Source organism: Neodiprion virginianus, chromosome 2, assembly GCF_021901495.1.
Source record: "Neodiprion virginianus isolate iyNeoVirg1 chromosome 2, iyNeoVirg1.1, whole genome shotgun sequence".
Lineage (NCBI taxonomy): Eukaryota > Metazoa > Arthropoda > Insecta > Hymenoptera > Diprionidae > Neodiprion > Neodiprion virginianus.
In genome coordinates, this window is record NC_060878.1 from 33,094,292 (window position 1) to 33,112,800 (window position 18,509).

Sequence of the window (18,509 nt, forward strand, 5' to 3'; positions counted from 1 at the left end):
CATTTTGCGATCATTTACGACAATAAGCATACATTTTACGCAACACGTTGTGTAACAAAGTAATTCGCTTAACAAGAAACAAAACAAAAAAAACAAATAGACCGATCAAAATCGAATTTCGCAGACGGTTTAAGCGACGAGATAGCCGATGAAGGAACGAATGAAAATGACTAACTACAATCGTAGACGTGATTTATTACAGTTTCTCAGCGGCACGGAAACCTTGCAATTCAATATCACGAACTGATTTTCAGAACGCCATTCGCCACGAGACGGTATTCACGGCATCGCAGCACCACCGACGACGCCGAAACTACGAATGCGAGATAAAACGGCGAGTAGAACAAACTGGCAACGGTCAGACGCTCGTTCGAATTCGGCCGCGACGAGGCGAGACGACGGAAATCGGTTATTCGCTACTAATCGTAACTGCTGTTATTAATATACTCTTTACGAGATTGCGATCGAGCGGTGCTAATCGTGATTATGTACAGTATACGTGTAAGGTGTACAGGCAGGCGTGCTTCTTCCACCATTCATGTTCCTTTTTTTCTCTTTACACATTTTTCATTATCCGATCGGGGCCTGCCGCGGTATTATAAAGGCAATTCGTTGTATCCCGGTCAATTTCGATCTGACAATACAAAATGCGAATGACGTTGGTAGAAAAAAAAAAATGGAAGAGAAAAAGCGAAAAGATAATAAAACACGACAAGAATGAGTAACAAGATACAGGTCTGAATGTATTTTCCTTTGATAGAAATTAGTCTCGGTATTATACTGATGAAAACGGAGTGAAACGTGTGCGGACACAACACGTGATGAAATGATGGACAAAATTGCGTACATCTTGTTTACATGTTGTTGTTGTATATTTAATTACGAAGGGTAGAAGAAACTACGATCATTGAAACGAGGCGACGACAGGACGGGCGAATTTGATTAAAACGCGGCAAAATTATGTACACATATATGTAAAATGAAATATGTATTCCGTACGACCGTGTATATAACGTGTGTCCCTGATGAATTAATTCCACTAAAGAAACAACTGTCAAATCATAGCGAGCCGAATGTTTATTTATAACAATACACGATTCATCTGCGTTATAATTTTAACTACACATTGCAAATTTATAGATTGTCAATATTACTGTCGTTACAAGATTACGGTTTATACGTTAAGATTCCATTTCCTTGTCAATCACTGTCTATAACGTATTATTAATAATCACACACAAATACTGCATATGCGTGTGTGTATATACATATATACGCGTAATGAACCAACGTCGACTCGACACGTTCTTCAAAAATATTGCGTATAAGTAAAGCATCGATTATGTTGAAAAGGGACGAATCAAATCTGGATAATCTTGCAATATTAATCGCTCAGCGCTTCCGAATGAATATACGTATAACACCTGACATATTGCGATACGACTTATATACCACAAGGAAACGGTACAACAGAGACCAAAAAAAAATCTGGGACGAATTGGTGCGAGAAAAACGAATAAAAACTTTCGAGAGATATTACACGTATTTACACGTACGATTAACTATCTATACGTTTGCCTCTGGTCGAATTGATGCGCGCGTAGGTGTGCCGGTGTAAAAATTATTGCTATAAAAAAAAAAAAAAAAAAAAAAAATAACTAAACAAATAAATAAATAACACAAAAAACTAAAAGTACAAGAAAGAGAAAATGGGAAAAATATAAAACGCGGAAGCTGAAGATGCGCACTTCGGTTGTAAAAGGACGTCTCGTGCGGCACACTTGAGGTCGGGGTATTAAACCGTGATCGAGCTTTCGCTTGCACTTAGCGTGCAGTGCGCGTCGACGGCGGTGTTTGGCCGCGAACTCCACTCACCGACTGACTGACTGACTCTGAAACTCCCTCCTCCCTCTTTGCTTCCCCCCCCCCCCCCCCCCCCCATCACGCCCTCGCCACCGCCGTCACCCCCCTTTTGCCGACGACGACGACGACGACGACGACGCGCGCGGTTCCACCTTCTGCGACTTTAGCAACGAAGCGGCAACGCGAGGCTGACGATGAGACGACGTCGTCGTCGACGAGAGAGGAAGAGAGAGAGAGAGAGAGAGAGAGAGAAAGAGAGGGGGGGGGAGGAGGAGGAGGAACTATACAACACCGCCGCACCGTTGCTCCTACTTTTCGCGACTGCACAGTCAAGTTCTAGTGCGCGGCATTGGGCCCCAATGCACTTCGTGCCGCAGCTTTTCAAGCTCTGGTTCTGACTCGGCCGATGATGACGATGACGATGATTCAGAGGAGCTACGCTTCGTCCCGCACTAATCCCTCTTACTCTTATGACGGATGTAGTACGGTTGTTTTATATTGTTGGGATTTGCTCGCTTTGCGGTGTCGCGCGAGCGATTCGAAAGCTTTTGTATGACAATGCAGTGTGTATCGTTCTCGAGTAGGTACTTCGAATCTGCTTGGAATTTGTCGTGAAGTGAAGGTGCGATTGTCGGAAAGTACGTTCTGGGGAATTGATATTGTACAGATTTTTCATTTGTTTATTTCGCTATACGTGACCGGCTTTCAGGATATATTTTGCAAATTGTTCGATTACGTTACACTTGAAAAGAAAGAAAAAACAAAATAAAAAAATTTGGCAGTATTAAAATTGACCAAGAGAAGAGTGAACGGTGTGAGCTACTATAGAACAATTTTTGTGGTCAATTCGGAACTTGAAAATCAGATAGTGTTAGATTGACGCAAAAAAAATATTTTATACAAGTTCACACCGCATTTTTTTTACAGCGTATACTTCGTGGGATCATTTATTGGTCATAGCTGACCGAGAGCGCATTTTCTGACGTCAATGCGATCACGTTGCAAAAAAAATTTCAAATCGAATCGATGTTTTACGAAATAATGAGATGGATCAACGTAGAAATATTTAATCGGTCACGCGACACCGGGCAAAAAATACCTCCAAAAGCTTGGTTCCCCGAAAATTGACACTTTTTGATTATATTATCGCGAGCCGGTCGTACCTTGAGCATCCATTATTTATCTATAACGAGGCAATGTATTCGCAAGCTTCGAAGATCTGGTCTTCAAGAATTCGTTATGAAGGATATAGATAATGATGAAATTATCAACAAAAGCTTGGATGTCGATGAGGCCACGTGACGAATTACACTTTCAATATCGTTCAATATTTACCAGATTCGTGCAATTATTTCACTGGCTATATATATCTACGACGTCTCATTTTATTCAGTGGACTATATTTACAATAGTTCATTGAAATACATACATTATTTTACTTCTTACATTACGCCAATATTGTTGGACATTTAATTTTACAACACCCCAACGATATCGATTATATGAAATACCGTGGGCATTGAACGTATTACTTCGAAATATTCTCTACTCATGTTCTTTTGTCCAATCTTTGTGTTTCTTTCTTTTTTTTTTTTTTAACAAAGCGTGTATTACTCTTCGACATTCAACCTCTCTCCGTGTTTTATTTTACTTTTTTTAATTTTTTTTCGCGTGTAAAAAAGCGGTTTCGTAACATAAGATTCATGTTGCAAAAAATAAAATAAGAAAAACCACCACCCCCACATCCGGCCAAGAAACTTTTTAGAGACTCGCATAGTTTCCGAGGTTTCATGCAAACCAGTTCGACGCGCTGCCTGAACTGTGTGCTAGAAAAAAAAAAAATGTCCAACTTTTACAATCATTCACGTTACATTGCGAATTCGTTACGGTCATGAATTCAGCCTCGAAAGGAACTTTTGTTTTGCAAACCAAGCACAAAATAAATCGAGATTTATTGTTGCGGTGTATTTTTTTCAAATCATTTTGATTCTATCTACCCATCTAAATTAGATTATTTTTATTCTAGAAATGAAAAAAAAAAATAAATAAATAAATCGCTTTTGAAAACTTTTCAGGTTAACTTTCAATTGGAATCCTATCGAACTATTGTTGATTACTTTTTTATACGATTATTGCGATGTCCTCTGCTCGACGTGTTCACTGTAGTTGATTACTTGTATATGTTTCAATATTTCATGCTCAATGTTGTGAATAATGACATATTACGTTCTCATTACATTTACATTGCCATTATTATGACAATTTTTAGTAAAGAAAAAAATCCCAATAAACGCTCAGCGAAAGCCGTAACTTTCGACTTTCACTGAAATATCACAGTTGGCGATGATTCAAGAATTCGAATATATTTTCAGATAAACAGGTAGATAGGTTTTACGTACGAAAATTCAATAACCATCGCAAGTGCGAAAGATAAATGAAACTTGTGTAAAAAAAAACAACAACAAATAAATCGTTTTCAGCAGATGCGAATATCAAAAGATCTTCCCGAAAGAGTGAAAAAAAACATCGGGGCGATCGTACGATTACAATTTCCGGATGAGAACGTAAAATTAGACAAGATAAAACGTAAGATGTACGATAATAATACAGCAAATATTTCGCGCGCGTGCCATTTCAACCCGTTGCCCATCACATGTTGGAATTATGAAAATTGCTCATAAAAGGAAACATTCTCGTATAATTCACCGGATGATTGCAATATGGGCAACCGAGTGAAGAGAGAATCCGCAAGTTTGGACCGTTCATCTCCTTCTGGACGAGGAGGAGGCATTAAGTTAAATTCAAGGTTCACCGACGAAGAAAAGGAGGGAGCGTCTAGTTTTTGCGATGTGGATTCGAAGACCAGTCTTTGACTGCATGCGGGAACGGCGTCGTCTCGACGCGAGGCGCCTTTCTGCCTGCGTGTTTGTACAAGATCTAAGATGAAAATACGTGTCCCCGCATGACATGAATCGAGTCGAATTACAGGTGCATCGTTAACCACGTGTGCGTAATCTACACTAAATTCAACCGAGAATTCTACGGTCGCTGTTTAACTAACTCCGCTGCGTCGAGAAGGGGATAAAAATGGAAGGAAGACAAGTCACTTTGGTATCAATAAATTCGGTGCAGTTATTTTTTCACTACCACTTTTTTTCTTCCCCCCGCGCTCAGCTCCTTCCGGAGATTTCAATTTGCGCTTTATCTGTATATTATATACATATTATATATACGCAGAGAGGGAGAGAGGAGGAAGAGAAGAGAAGAGAAGAGAACGATGACGCGTGCTCGTATGTCTTCAGGGTTAACCAGCCCAGCAGCTCGACACATTCGTACCTTATATCCTACAAACCGGGCCAAATTAGGAAGAGAATTTTTGTAGGAATCGCATATATATATATATCTCTTCATCTTTTTCCTTATCCCTCTTTGCCAGAGGGAGGTTACAACTTGCACGTTATGCCTTTTCTGTAACGAAAAATAATCCCTCTATACTACGGAATATATTAGCATGAATGCGTATTTCTGTTGCACTGCGGAATGGAAAGCGTAAATTGTAATGCGTGGCAGTCGTGAAAATTTTACGTCTTTTTCCATATACGGCAGGTCGTTGCGAACGATTTAAGAATAACAACGATAATAATGAGAAAGATCGCGGTTGATCTTCAGTTGAAACGTGGAGTTATTCATTTTTTAGAATGTGGAATGCGTAAGAAAAATTTACACGTAGAAATTCTTCAATAGTTTCCTAGACTTTAGTATCTTTGAGAAGAAAAATGCAACGTTTTAAGCAACGTCAAAATTTGTCCGGAAAAAAGTATAATTATTGGAATTGATTGACTGGAAAAATGCAGAGAATATTATACTACACGTACATGCAAGTAAGTAAAATAGAAAATCATTTTCGATCAGTAATATAAAAGCGTATGATAATTGAACACATAAAAAGAAAGAATAGAAATGTGCTAGCTTTAAAACGATTTTAGATTTAAATTAATAATCGAGCGACTGAATTTTATTCAAATGAGACGACCGTTTAAAAAATATTCTATAATATTATACGGTTATCATTTGATTGGGATTTTCACGACGCGTTTGAATCTCAAATCCTGCTAATCAAGCTCTGCTGCGGAGTTTATTTCCACATCACGTTAGGTACGATATCCTGTCTATATTCGGTTCTACATAGATATCGCGAAACTGCAGAGTGCAGATTTAAAATATGCACGCGGCGCAGTTGAAACATCCGTTTGTCGTAAGTCAATAATTATTACAGAAGTCAGTGCAAAAATAACAACGTTTATCAACACGTTAAACATCTGCGATTCGCTTATAGCTTTGTCTGCTACTCGTACAACTGTTGATACGAGGTGAATTTATACGGAACTGTAAGAGAACAACGACTTATCTCGGTATAAATCAGCCGAATTATAACATTTTTTCAAAATTTATCGACATTTTGAAATAATTGATATAATCTACAAATATTCGTTTCCTATTTTGCGCTCAGGTTTCGATCGCGTTAAACTTTTAATTCCAGCAATAACGCACGCGCAGCTTTTTGGGTAATAACCTTTGAGAAAACTGGAGCCTAGCTCGGAGTCTGGTGGAATAATACAAGAAACTCGATGGTGCTGCAGCAGCAGCAGCAGCAGCAGCTGCGCACACGGACAATAGAAGACGAAAATTATCGTTTGTTGGTGCAAGACGACGGGCCGGGACGAAAGAAACAACCAATTTGACGAACTATTGTTCAGCCATAAAGCCTGAATTTTTTGGGCCTAATTAACGTTCCCATCGTGTCGCGTTGCGGCAAACGTTCCTGTCGGAACGGAATCCTGTCATACAATAATACGTTGTATCGCGAGCGTAAATGATGCGTACGAAAAAATTTTCGCTTTATACTTTTCAATTTGAATTTAATAAATATATGAAAGGATAATCGCAACTTTCTTCCATTTCTCAAAACAAATTTTACCGCACGAATAAGTAAGAATCTTTGCTTCTAATATATAAGACACTGTTTTAAAAACATGTTGCACAAAGTTTTAGGATGATTTAAAGTTGAAATGTTACAGCCAAGTTAAAATATTGCAGAATAACGTAAACTCACTGCAATATTACGAATCACGGAATTTTTAATTAACACTCGCAAGTATCAATGCCATGTTCTTTTTTACTCGTTGACGGGATATCGAATTACGATTAAATTTATTTCGGTCTATTAAACTTGCACCGCTAATTTTCCACTTTCATTGTACATTTTTTTTTCTTCTATTTGTAACTTGAGTACCAATTATCAATAATCTGTCCATCAACTGTAATTTTCACTTCACAGATTTATCGTTGTTTTAAGCAATCGTGTGTCACACTTAGATTGTATGAGAATTTTTTTACACCGCGTAACAAGTTTGGATTCACTTGATTTTGACGTGAACAAGAAAATGAAAAATTGAAAATGAATCAGAAGGTGAACATCGTCGTAAAGACTAAAAAATCCCAAACTCCAGTTGCGTCGACGTTCTGTCTTTATTATTTCGATTAAACCGCAAAAACCACGTCACACATATCCTTTCATATTTTCACCATACTTCCGGAGCCGCGAAACGACTTTCGACGAATTTTGCAAATAATTTTACAATAATCCGACCGTGGAAAACGGCGAGAAATATAAAAATTAAGGGTTGCGGCAGCGCAGCAGCGAAAGAGAGATGAATACGTAATAAGAGCAGAGGGCGTTTTCGATACCGGAGGAGGACTGTGACGAAACTACGCGGGTGCAAACTGCACACACCGACGACGAATCCACCCGGGTGTAAACGGGTGCAAGGTTACGGGCAGCAGATATTGTGCAGGGTTGGTTCGGCTGCTCGACGCAAAGCGCAGACTCGACTTCTCGTTACGAACCCGGTGCAGCCCTTGACCGAGTTTACCGCCCGCCGGCGTCTCCCGTTCGCAATTGCATGCATGCCTACCTATGCCACGTAAATACGTACTTACGTACCGCAGGTACGTAACGCTAGTTCATGCACCGAGCTGCACGCGCGTCAAGAGGGGAGATAAGAATTTTTATTTACGCCCGAGCGAAAAGCCTGCGAATTTACCGTGTGCAGTGCACTTTTTGTTGATTGCAATATATATATATATATATATATATATATATATATATATATATATATATTTTGTTTCTTAATATCTTTTTATTCATTATTTAAATGGTCGCGACGTTTCGATCGGCTACGGCCAATCATCTTCAGGCAATAATTATTGACGATCCTACGAACTTAAGGTGTTATTGTCACGCCACGTCAGGAGGAAGTCACTGAAAAGATATTTTACCGTGACGAAATTTGACGAGTCATTTTTAATATACAACCACAGTGGTCACTGATTTCAAACTACTATGTATGTTGTTGTTATTACAGGGTGTTTTCGATAAAAATAATTTGCGATTCACCATCGTGGCACCCCACGAAAAATTCGTTTAGGTCGAATGAAAGATTCTGGAAAAAGACGACAAGGCTGAAGTTGAGAATAGATCGTTGTACAGTTTTAGAACTACTTTCAGGGAGTTGGCTTTTCGAAATATGAACATGTTTTCCATGATTTACTAGTTGAATTTTAGACAATCTCAAGTATGCGAAGTAAAGGTTTTTTTAAACATGTATCGTTAAGTTGACGTTACTAACTTCAACTTTATGTATTTTTCTATTAATTTACTCATTTACGCTACGGTAAATATAGTTAGTATAAGTTGATGGGAAAAAATTAAACGGTTTGGCACCCTTTTATTTTATTCTTTGTTCAAGTACATACCTGATGCGAATATTAGCGTAGGTAGCACGTAATGTACCTATCCGCGTATTTGAAGAAAAGTTGTGAAAAAAAAATATGTCTACTTTCAACTTTTCAGTACGAGGCTGAATATGGTGTCGCGACAAAATTGTTTAGGTAGATACTTCTATCCAGAATTTGCCATATCTAGCAAATAGTTTTTTTTTTTTTTGCGCGAATTCAAGTCCACAGGAATTTTTTTTGGCAAAATTTGCGAACATCGTTGCAAGTTCAAAAAAAAACAAAAACTTTTCGTGCCTGTTTCGAAAATAATTCGTATGCTTGATAATTTTTGTTCGATTCTTGTAAAAAATAGAAATATCTCATGTAACGTATCGATACGTTACGTATAGAAATCAGAAAAAAAAGACAATTCCGTCGCATTCCAATGTTGCACTCTGCAGCCAGCTGCCTCTGTAAAACAAAACGACCTTGGCATTCGCGGCTGTACGGTTTAACTAAGTCTAGCCGGTTTATATATCCCGCGCCGAGAAGCCAGGTATATACGCGTATGTATTATACGTATATATATAAACGAGGGTGCAATTTTCGATCAATAATGGCGCTTTGTTAGCTTGCGGTTGGCACAACCAGTTATATTATACATAACGTAGACTACACACGCGGATCGTGTACGACGTGTAATAACATTTGGGAAATGAAAATTTTCACCCGTCATCCACAAGTTTTGTTGTTCGACAGCATCGAAATTGTAAATTCATCATATTTTTATTCGCGTCGTGTAGAAAAATATCCGCGCATGATATACTGTGATTTTGAAATTTGCATCACACGCAGGGACTTTTTGCATCCCGAATTCATGTTTCGACAATCAAACAATCCGAGCGTGAGAATAAAAATTGCGAAAACTTTGGAGCAAGGAAAAGTGGAAAAACTTAAAAATGAGGGAAAAAAAAACGGAGAAACCCGTAACACGTTATAATAATCGATCCCCTACCCCCGGATCACTTCTCAATTCAATTCTCCCTGAAGTGGGATGTGTTCTATGCGTTGTATATAAGACGTGGGGTGAGGAGGATGCGGGTCGTAATTATTACGCCCACATAAAAGAGGGCAGGTGTGACCGTCTAAATGCAAGAATAAGCTAACTCGGAAAGTGCGAAAAAGAAGGGGAAGCAACGCGGCGAGAGAATCGTCAAGGTTATTTATTTTTCTAATCTTTTTCAGCACGCAGGCTGCGCTGCCGGTGGTGCATTTCTTATACGTATATCTATCCGAAGTAATAGCTGCAGGTACGCAAATGAAGTTTAATGTATGCAAATTTGTAAGGAAGAAGAAGAACGGCGTGAGCGGTATACGGTGCGGAGGAAACGAAAATAACAACAATAACGAAAACACGAAAGGAACTCTCTTCTTCTACGATACGATGAATGAAGGGGGTAAAACATGGAGGAATAAAATATCACGCAATATTTCGATCGGCGATCTATACACCTGCTGTAGGTGTGACTGTAATTTTATTATTTACGTCTGGATGTGAGAAATCTCACTACAGGTTGGTGGGAATCGGAGTAAAAATCGACTGCGCTGTGACACGAGGATAAGTAAAAGGTGATACAGGATACTGAACAGACATCTGTAAAAAGTCCAATTCATAGCAGGCACCTTGAAATGTATCCGTTACAACTCATGTGTAACCATACTCCGAGGCGGTGTGCGTATTTCCCAGGTTTTATTCATTCTAGACGTGTATATAAATTTATATAATATTTTTGGGAAAATTATTTGCCTGTAGGAAGTGTTACTGGGTAGGGGGTGAAAATATAGAAAGATCAAAAAATTAAAGGGCCGTAATATCGAATTCTTAAAGAAGCGAAAATATCGTTTATTAAATTTAAAAATGTTGAAAGTCAAAGCGTGGAGGAGTAAAAGCATAGAAAGGTCAGAACATAGAATGCCGAACTGTAAAATCGTCAGAATTTCTCTCGATAATATAGAATCGTATTTTCTATATTTTGTCGTTCTGTATTTCGATTTTCTATATTTACAATTTTTTGTACTTGGACTTTCCACGTTTAAAAATTTTATAAATCAGATATTCACATGTATGAAAATGCGATATTCTGGCCCAGTTTGCGATGCGACAATTCTAGTTTTTTAACCCCTACCCTTTTTTGCTGCAGGAGGAGATTGTTACGATAGAAGCTGGTGATTCTGATAACAGACGACGCGAGTAGGGCACCATGTTAAGGCAAAGGTTTCTATTATTCGGAACATAACGCGCGAGAGGAGACGATCGCGTAACATTGACCCATATCCAGGTTGGGAATTAATGCGCGATGATTTGCAGCTTATTGTTAGGTAGCTCTGAGTATCTGTATAAAACGGATGTATAGGTACGCACTTGACACGGAATTTTCGAGTAATGACAGGGTTTTACGATTATCAAGGTGCGTAGTTGAGAATCGAGGGTTTAATAAAATTTCATCACACGATATATACCTGCAGGATAATTTTCGACCTTGATTTTTTCACAGTGTTCGTGAACGTGGGTATGTAACTGTGCGTGCATTAGATACATGCATACATGTATCATTTTCGTAACATGAGTTACGAAAATAGGCGGGTATAACGCAAAATTTTTCTGACCCCTTAATCAACAGCAACATTATACCTATATGCGAGAATAATAATGTGAAATAGGCTAAAGCCCGCACGGCACGCACGTTGTTTTTGGCGATAGTCATGCGGTATGTATAATTTAGGTATCCTTGAGGAAGACGACGACGACGAAGTTTAGTGTGCCGCCTGACACAAGGCTTGCACACATTTATTTCGCAATATAAAATACGACTTATTTTTCCGTTCGTTAATTATTATCAACGCTTGCACTTTATCGCATTAGATGAGTCATGTTGAGAGTGATGGTCGCGTGAAAAGCAATTTCTTTTGTGCTTTCGTATCGGGAATTGGGTTGAAGTAAAAATAAGTTTACATCGATTACGTACAAATATACTCGTCGAAGCGAATATTTAATCCACGAATTTGTTGCTCCGAAAAAGGGAACGAAGCTTATCTACGTCAAATTTGTTCCTTACCCTCACGGAAAAAACCCTCAATTTGGGGGTGAATTTGTACCCTCCATTTTCTTCTTGTAGGAATTTAGTATTACCTATGTATTAGGGGTACGAATTGACGCCCAAGTTGAGCGTTTTTTCCGTGAGGGTAAAACAACACTTTTGTTACCCTGGGTATTTCTCTGCAAGAGATATTCTCTTTTGCTTCGATTTTATTTCACTTCTTTGTTCATTAGCGGTGACTTCTTGACGAACAAATTCAGACAACGTATATTCATTATCACAAATCATGGGCAAATGAACAAAAATCTTTCTCAAACCCAAATGGCATGTTGCTACAGGTATGTCGCAAAATGAAGGATGATTCACGATTTTGTTTAATTGGAAACGATTGTTTTCTATTCTCTTATCATTCCGCTACATCTCGAAAAAATTATCTCGAACGCAGATATAGATTCGTACTGATAAACGTTTTGGTTTGTTTTTTTCTTTACGCAGTTGTGAGAATTAACCAATTTAACAACAATGGACAATTAAGCCGACAATTCTCATGTATAATTACCAAAATAGATTAATCAAATTTCACTGTAATATAAAAAAAAGAAGAAAAAATCGAAGAAAGACTCCGGAATATCGTCGAAAGTGTTTATTAGGGAAAAAAAAACCAAGCCAGTCTGGAGACAGACGATACGCTACGAATTAAACTCAACAAACGTATATGTATAGGAATTAAAATATATGTACATATATACACTGTTGGTCCATGAGATCTGTTGTCGATGGAACAGAACGTCCTTGAAAATACTTATACGTGAGATCGGGGGGACAGAGGTAGTTAGGCCAGAGTCGCCTTCTTGCAAAATCCGTAACTCTAAACCTGCTCCGAAATAACTGGCCAGCACGAGACAATATTCCCACGTATATCGAGACGCGGAATCCGTAAACGCCAAGACCCAGAGGTCGTACACCCATTAGAAGTATGTGTCATACGCATTCAGAGGTATTTGAGGTGCCGATAAACTCTGCGTCAGGTAAATACGACGAGGCAGGGGGGGGGGGGGGAGTGGGTGGGGGGAGGTAGAACAATAACACAAGGCGAATCGCCTGTGCGTTATTGACCTAATTAACTCCGTTCGAAAGAAGGTAATAAACCCGGTGTAAACGTAACAGCTTCGAGTGTACGTAGCCATGTGTCGTACCAGCTGTACGCAGAATCATATACGAGGTTTGTTTACAAGAAGTAACGATCGTTTTGTTCCTCGGTATTCGGGTCGAACGTAGTAAAAAAAATTTGAAAGAAAAAGAAAAATAATTTGTATGCGCATGTATTATAATAATGTTATATTATGCACAGGACAAAGTTCTTTGGCGTAAAAAATTTGTTAATCAAGGCAGGAATAGTGGGGTAAAATTTCAACGGTACAGTCGGAGACAAGAGTAAGCTGCGTGACACAGATTTCGAGGAGAGCGGTGGGTGACCTTTTTTCAATGAATTATTACGGAGATGGTGGTGATGTTGTAACGGGGAATTTACCGCGGTATGGTTTCACGGATTTTCGTCGTAAAATAGGGGCATTTGTTTAAACACACAGGGGGTGAATGGGTGTCAATGAACTAGTTTTCTTACGACCCTGACACTGCCATTGCTCCCCGGGTTCGATTCGTGTCAGAGCTCTCTTCCTCGCTCTCGCTCAACAATATTGATGGGTGATGTTTAAATATATAAATGAATAGCTCTCACCCCTGTCGCTGGAATCCATCTCCGACGCTGTTCGCAGTTTGTAATCCAAATAGTCACCGATTCACTTACCAATCCAAGTCCAACTGTTCTTTCAACAAACACCGCTTAATTTAGGGCCCCCGATTGATCAGAATTCGCTACAGTGTAAACATGGCCGTAGGTCCGTACCATTCTTGTCACATTTACCGCAGGGTCGTTGAACTTTTCCAAAATTTTCTTTCTCCAATCGTAACCTCTCCTGTATAACCCTCGATTATTTCATTCAACCAAAAACAATCTGGGATAATACGTTACGGGTGCATTACTATAAATAGAACCCTAAATACGACGATGTTTTGACTAATAATTGTAGCGCGACAATCGACCGCAGGTGGCGCCACCTTACCAAGGACTCACTTTCCCGCCCTATTTTCAACACGCCAATCACACTCCTCCCTACATCCCATTCGCCCGTGTAGCGATACCGTTGATCGTATTGAAACTACGGGCTGTCGGTGACGGCGAACTCCACTTGGAAACTGGCTGTCTCTCAACTAATAACTAGACTTAGGTGGTGCTGCGATAAGTTCGAGGCCGAATTAATAATTTGTCGTCGAAATGGTTTAAATTTTCACAATAATCACTGCTTCAACATTCACTTCAATCATTACGAATTTAATTTCGCATTGCAAGGCCACCGGATTTGGATTTACACGTTTATTGGCTTACTTTTGGTAATTATGAAACTGTAACATGAATCACTTGATTAATCAATGCGGGGAAATAATTTTTTTTTAGTGATATATTTATGTTAATTGACAATGAAGAAATTGCTGTTCATCTTCGAATAATGAACTGAACGTAAACGACCGTCACGATCGCAGGCTCAACCACTACTGCGGCCTCAGATTGTATCGTACGTCATCTGATGTTGACAATTGAACCTACACGTTACGCCCATTGAGCTAACATCAATATCCGCAGTTAAGTTTTCGGCGGAATCCTAACCTATAGATTTGAAACTTATCTCGAATTTAATGAATACTTAAAACGGGGTGTGTTTATCGTTGATAACGATCGTAGGACTGTGCCTTGTCAAGACAATCAATGAGAAATAGACTTCTTTTATTCTCTATTTTTGTATTTCTTTAGCGTAAAAAAACTAAAGTGACAACAAGTGACGTTCGAATGTTTTAGGTTATCAAAGAACAATGTTTTGCATATTACAACCGCTTTTACGAAAGCTCTACATCCTCTTGTCAAGGATAAAAATAAAATACGTTTGTTTCGGTTTCATTGTGATCGCCACGCTCGATTTTTTCGGCGTATTCCACCACGCTTTTGAGACATCCTATCACGATTCATTTACGTATCCGTACTACGGAGAGATCCACGAATTCGTAGCACAACTTCGTAATAATGAGAAACCGGATGTGGAACCGATCAACGATTATAATTACACTTTCATCTACGACCTGAAAGAAAAGTGCATTGAGTACGAGCACAGTAATCTGCGTTTGGTTTTTCTGGTGAAATCGGCGGTAAACAATTTCGACAGACGAATTGGAATCAGGAATTCATGGGGCTTTGAAAAACGGTTTTCTGATGTGCCGATAAAGACTGTGTTCCTGGTAGGCAGATCACCAGGGAATCCAGAATTGGAGGCACGTCTGAAAGCTGAGGCGATAAAGCACAAAGATATCGTACTCATCGATTTTATCGACACCTACTTCAATAATACCATAAAAACAATGATGGGATTCAAATGGGCAGTGAAATACTGTCAGAATTCAAAATTCTATATGTTTGTCGACGACGACATGTATGTTTCCCTCAAAAACGTTCTCAGGTATGTTAGACACCCGACTGGCTACCCCGACTACCTGAAGGATCCCAAAGGACCGGAACACTTAGGGCTTTCCAAAGGTTCCAAAAAACATTTGTATGCTCGGATGCGTCGGGCAACCGTTAGGGAAAAAATAATTGTCAGAAAGAAACCTGGGTGGATTTTGCATAACAAAACTTTACACCCAAGTGCAGTAGGCATTTCAAGGAACAGGACCAAGAGGCAGATATTTGATATTGAACTACCGGAAGATGTCCGCTTATTTACCGGGTATGTTTTTGTCTCTGCGCCACACAGGCACAGGACCTCCAAGTGGTATGTTTCCTTGGATGAATACCCTTACCATCTATGGCCGCCATATGTAACTGCCGGAGCTTATATTCTCTCAAAAGAAGCGCTGCTTGATATGTACTATGCCAGCTTTTACACCAAGCATTTCAGGTTCGATGATATCTACTTGGGACTAGTTGCCAAGAAGATAGATATCGAACCTTTTCATTGCGACGATTTTCATTTTTATAAAAAAGATTATACAAAGTACAATTATAAGTATGTCATTGCTTCTCATGGGTATGGTGATCCGAACGAACTATTGAGAGTATGGAACGAACAGAAAGCTTTGGGATATGCTTAGATATTCAGATAATCGAGTGGTATATTTATACTTTGACTCTTCTGTAATGGAAGTTTGAGATCTGAAATCGAATCTTTTCATTTGATTTTGTTTTTTGGGCTCGTTCTAATGCCTACGATCCATGCAAAAGCCGTAATAGTTATTTTTGTTGTGCAATATTCAACTAAAAAGATTCCAGTATATGTAAGATATTGTTCTCAAAATCGTGTTAGGTACTTCATTAGGCGCTAATTGCAGTATTCTGTGATTTAAGATGTGAAAGTTAAAGTCAAGGGTCTTGAAATTTTTTTAGCTATCATTAAGTTTAGTGTGTAATAACGTCTTTCTTCAATTTAAAAATATATTGGTTCAATGTTTATTTGTCTATCATATAAAATTTCATATTCATCTAACTTTAAATTTAGAATAGCTCCCTTTGTCCATACATATTCCCACTGGAATATGGGTATTCTTTACGTCGCTCGAGTATCAACATGTTTTTAGATCCTTTTTACTTTTTGTTTTACTTTTGTATTAAAGTCATATTAGTATGTAGTCATGATTTAATTGTAATGTCATTAAAATTACTTATAATTGTTAATCTTAAAAATAAAGCTTTAAATGTATCATTGTAAACTTAGTACAAAAAAACAAAGACCTCAGAAATGCTATATCAGTTAATTATGAAGTGAATTCTATAAGTCTTGATGTTGAGAGAAATATTAAACAATAGCAAGACTGAGCATCTATATGTACTATTCCAATTGAAATCATTTTACAGTTGCTGATAAAACTTGTATTGTGTCTATTTATGGAAAGAAAGTGGACCTTGAAAATGCTCTAATACTGAACATTATATATTCTACGAGCTTGAAGTTAGTAATCTTAAGATAATCAAACACTGAACAAAAAATTATTATTTTTCAACTTTAGAATTAAATTGGAGGATTTGAATTCGCAAAAAATAAATGTGTTTTGCTTTATTACACATCACTAAATTTTATATTATCTTAAAGTTGTAAAATAAGTAGATTTCCTATAATTGCGCCGTTACATTATCATTACACACTTTATCCTCATGTACATTCTTTAGTATGACATGGAATAAATTGCTCTAATTGTACGACAGGCCCTAAGACCAATACTTTGTAGTTGAATACGAGTGGTGTTACTATATTAGAAAATCGTGTTTATTAACTTTATAAACTTTGATACTCTTTTAGACGGACACGCGTTAATCAGCTTTGTACAGTCAAGTTAAAGACTCGTACTACCTACTTAAATATTTGTAAAACGTTGTCGAGAATAAAATATTTATAAAGTTTAAAAATCGGATGATCAATAAGCCATCAATATGGTATTAAGATAATTTACATTCACATATATTTACAGTTTTGTACTTGGTGTATATTAATAACTATCTTAGATCCTTGTAACGTTTTCAGTTGGGTAGTTATTCCCATAAATTATTTTGTTTTTGTTCCCTTCATTTTTACACTTATTTCAAGTGCACTAAGAGATGTTTGATATATTTAAATAAATAAATTTTAAAGTATGTATATTTAACTTTACCCCATTGTTTTAAGCAATTAGTTATTGTCACTTATCGGTGTTAGCTTTTAGAAGGCTCTGGTCTAAACACGTCGCCTCTCTTTTGAGCATATTGAGTAACAATTGAGAACTTTCCAAAATCTGTAACGATGAAATGAATTAAAAAAAGGAAAAACGAAAATTGGATAAAAATTCAATATCTGAATACTCGGGAACACATGATGTAAAATACAACTTCACCTTCATGTAAGCCGATTCAGTTTCGGCAATTGTTCGATCATAATCATTTCTGGCTGCTATTCTTTTTGCCAAACTTTCGTTCAACTGTGTTAATTTGTACGACATCTTTTCTATCTCCCTCTGAAGATTGTTCTTTTCCTCCTCCTGGGAGTCAATTTGCATCTGTAATTCCGCCCGTCGTAACTTCATCTCTTCAAGACCTTTTGTTGACAAAAGTAAGCAAATAACTTATTTCTTCTGGATATCGTTTCTTTTTTATTTTAGTAGGAGCGTTGATTGGAAAATTTCAAAATGCACATCTTTGTTCCACCTATCGTTCCAGTATTATCATGACTAATATTGCAATGAAAATTTATGGTAGCGTCCAGTTGGATAAGAATAATTCGTTAATTGAGTAATTAGTAATAAATACTTATGCTGTGCACCGAATCGTTATGCGAATTTCCGACAAGATCGTAGAATAGGTTTAAATAATGGAGAAGGCCTCAAAGAACTTAAAAGTAATGATAAAGACTTGATATTGAGGTTATGTTCAATACTCTGTTTAAACTTACATTTCACAAGTTCTTGATTATAGGTTTGAAGCGCAGCACCGTGTTGAGACATAATCAATTTCGAGATTTTAATTATTCCAGGTATAATAACGCTTTATTCATGTTAAAGGAAATTTATTCACACGTCCTACATAATACCTGTATCACCGAAAATCCGAACATTTGTTTGACAACAATTTTGATTATGAAATCGCGTCGCGACGAATCTCGATTCGACTCCACATCTCTAAAGCAGTCTGAAGTTGACTCC

At 37.9% G+C, this 18,509-nt stretch overlaps 3 protein-coding genes across 6 annotated transcripts in view; 1 reads left to right on the top strand and 2 right to left on the bottom strand.

Moving 5' to 3' along the window:
- LOC124298854 (retinoic acid receptor RXR) overlaps positions 1-14,001 on the bottom strand; it is a 55,196-nt gene extending 41,195 nt beyond the window's left edge. For 2 of the 4 annotated variants that reach the window (XM_046751403.1, XM_046751401.1), the window contains exon 1: positions 1,749-1,869. Coding sequence is in view for 1 of the 4 variants with exons in the window: in XM_046751405.1 (XP_046607361.1) it covers positions 13,477-13,495 (19 nt within the window). In the remaining 3 variants the exon portion in view is untranslated. Of the gene's footprint in view, positions 1-1,748; positions 1,877-13,476 lie in introns of those variants that run through there. The other 2 variants (XM_046751405.1, XM_046751400.1) reach the window with 2 other exon arrangements.
- A 346-nt stretch (positions 14,002-14,347) lies between these two features.
- Positions 14,348-16,809, top strand: LOC124298855 (beta-1,3-galactosyltransferase brn). Its single transcript, XM_046751406.1, has one exon. The coding sequence runs from the start codon at positions 14,667-14,669 to the stop codon at positions 15,933-15,935; it is 1,269 nt and encodes a 422-aa protein (XP_046607362.1). The 5' UTR covers positions 14,348-14,666; the 3' UTR covers positions 15,936-16,809.
- LOC124298865 (Sjoegren syndrome nuclear autoantigen 1 homolog) lies at positions 16,704-18,465 on the bottom strand. The gene is made up of 3 exons (XM_046751419.1): positions 18,260-18,465; positions 17,706-17,905; positions 16,704-17,606 (listed from the first exon to the last, which is right to left on the bottom strand). The coding sequence occupies exons 1-3, from the start codon at positions 18,309-18,311 to the stop codon at positions 17,514-17,516; spliced, it is 345 nt and encodes a 114-aa protein (XP_046607375.1). The 5' UTR covers positions 18,312-18,465; the 3' UTR covers positions 16,704-17,513.
- Positions 18,466-18,509: the final 44 nt, after the last annotated feature.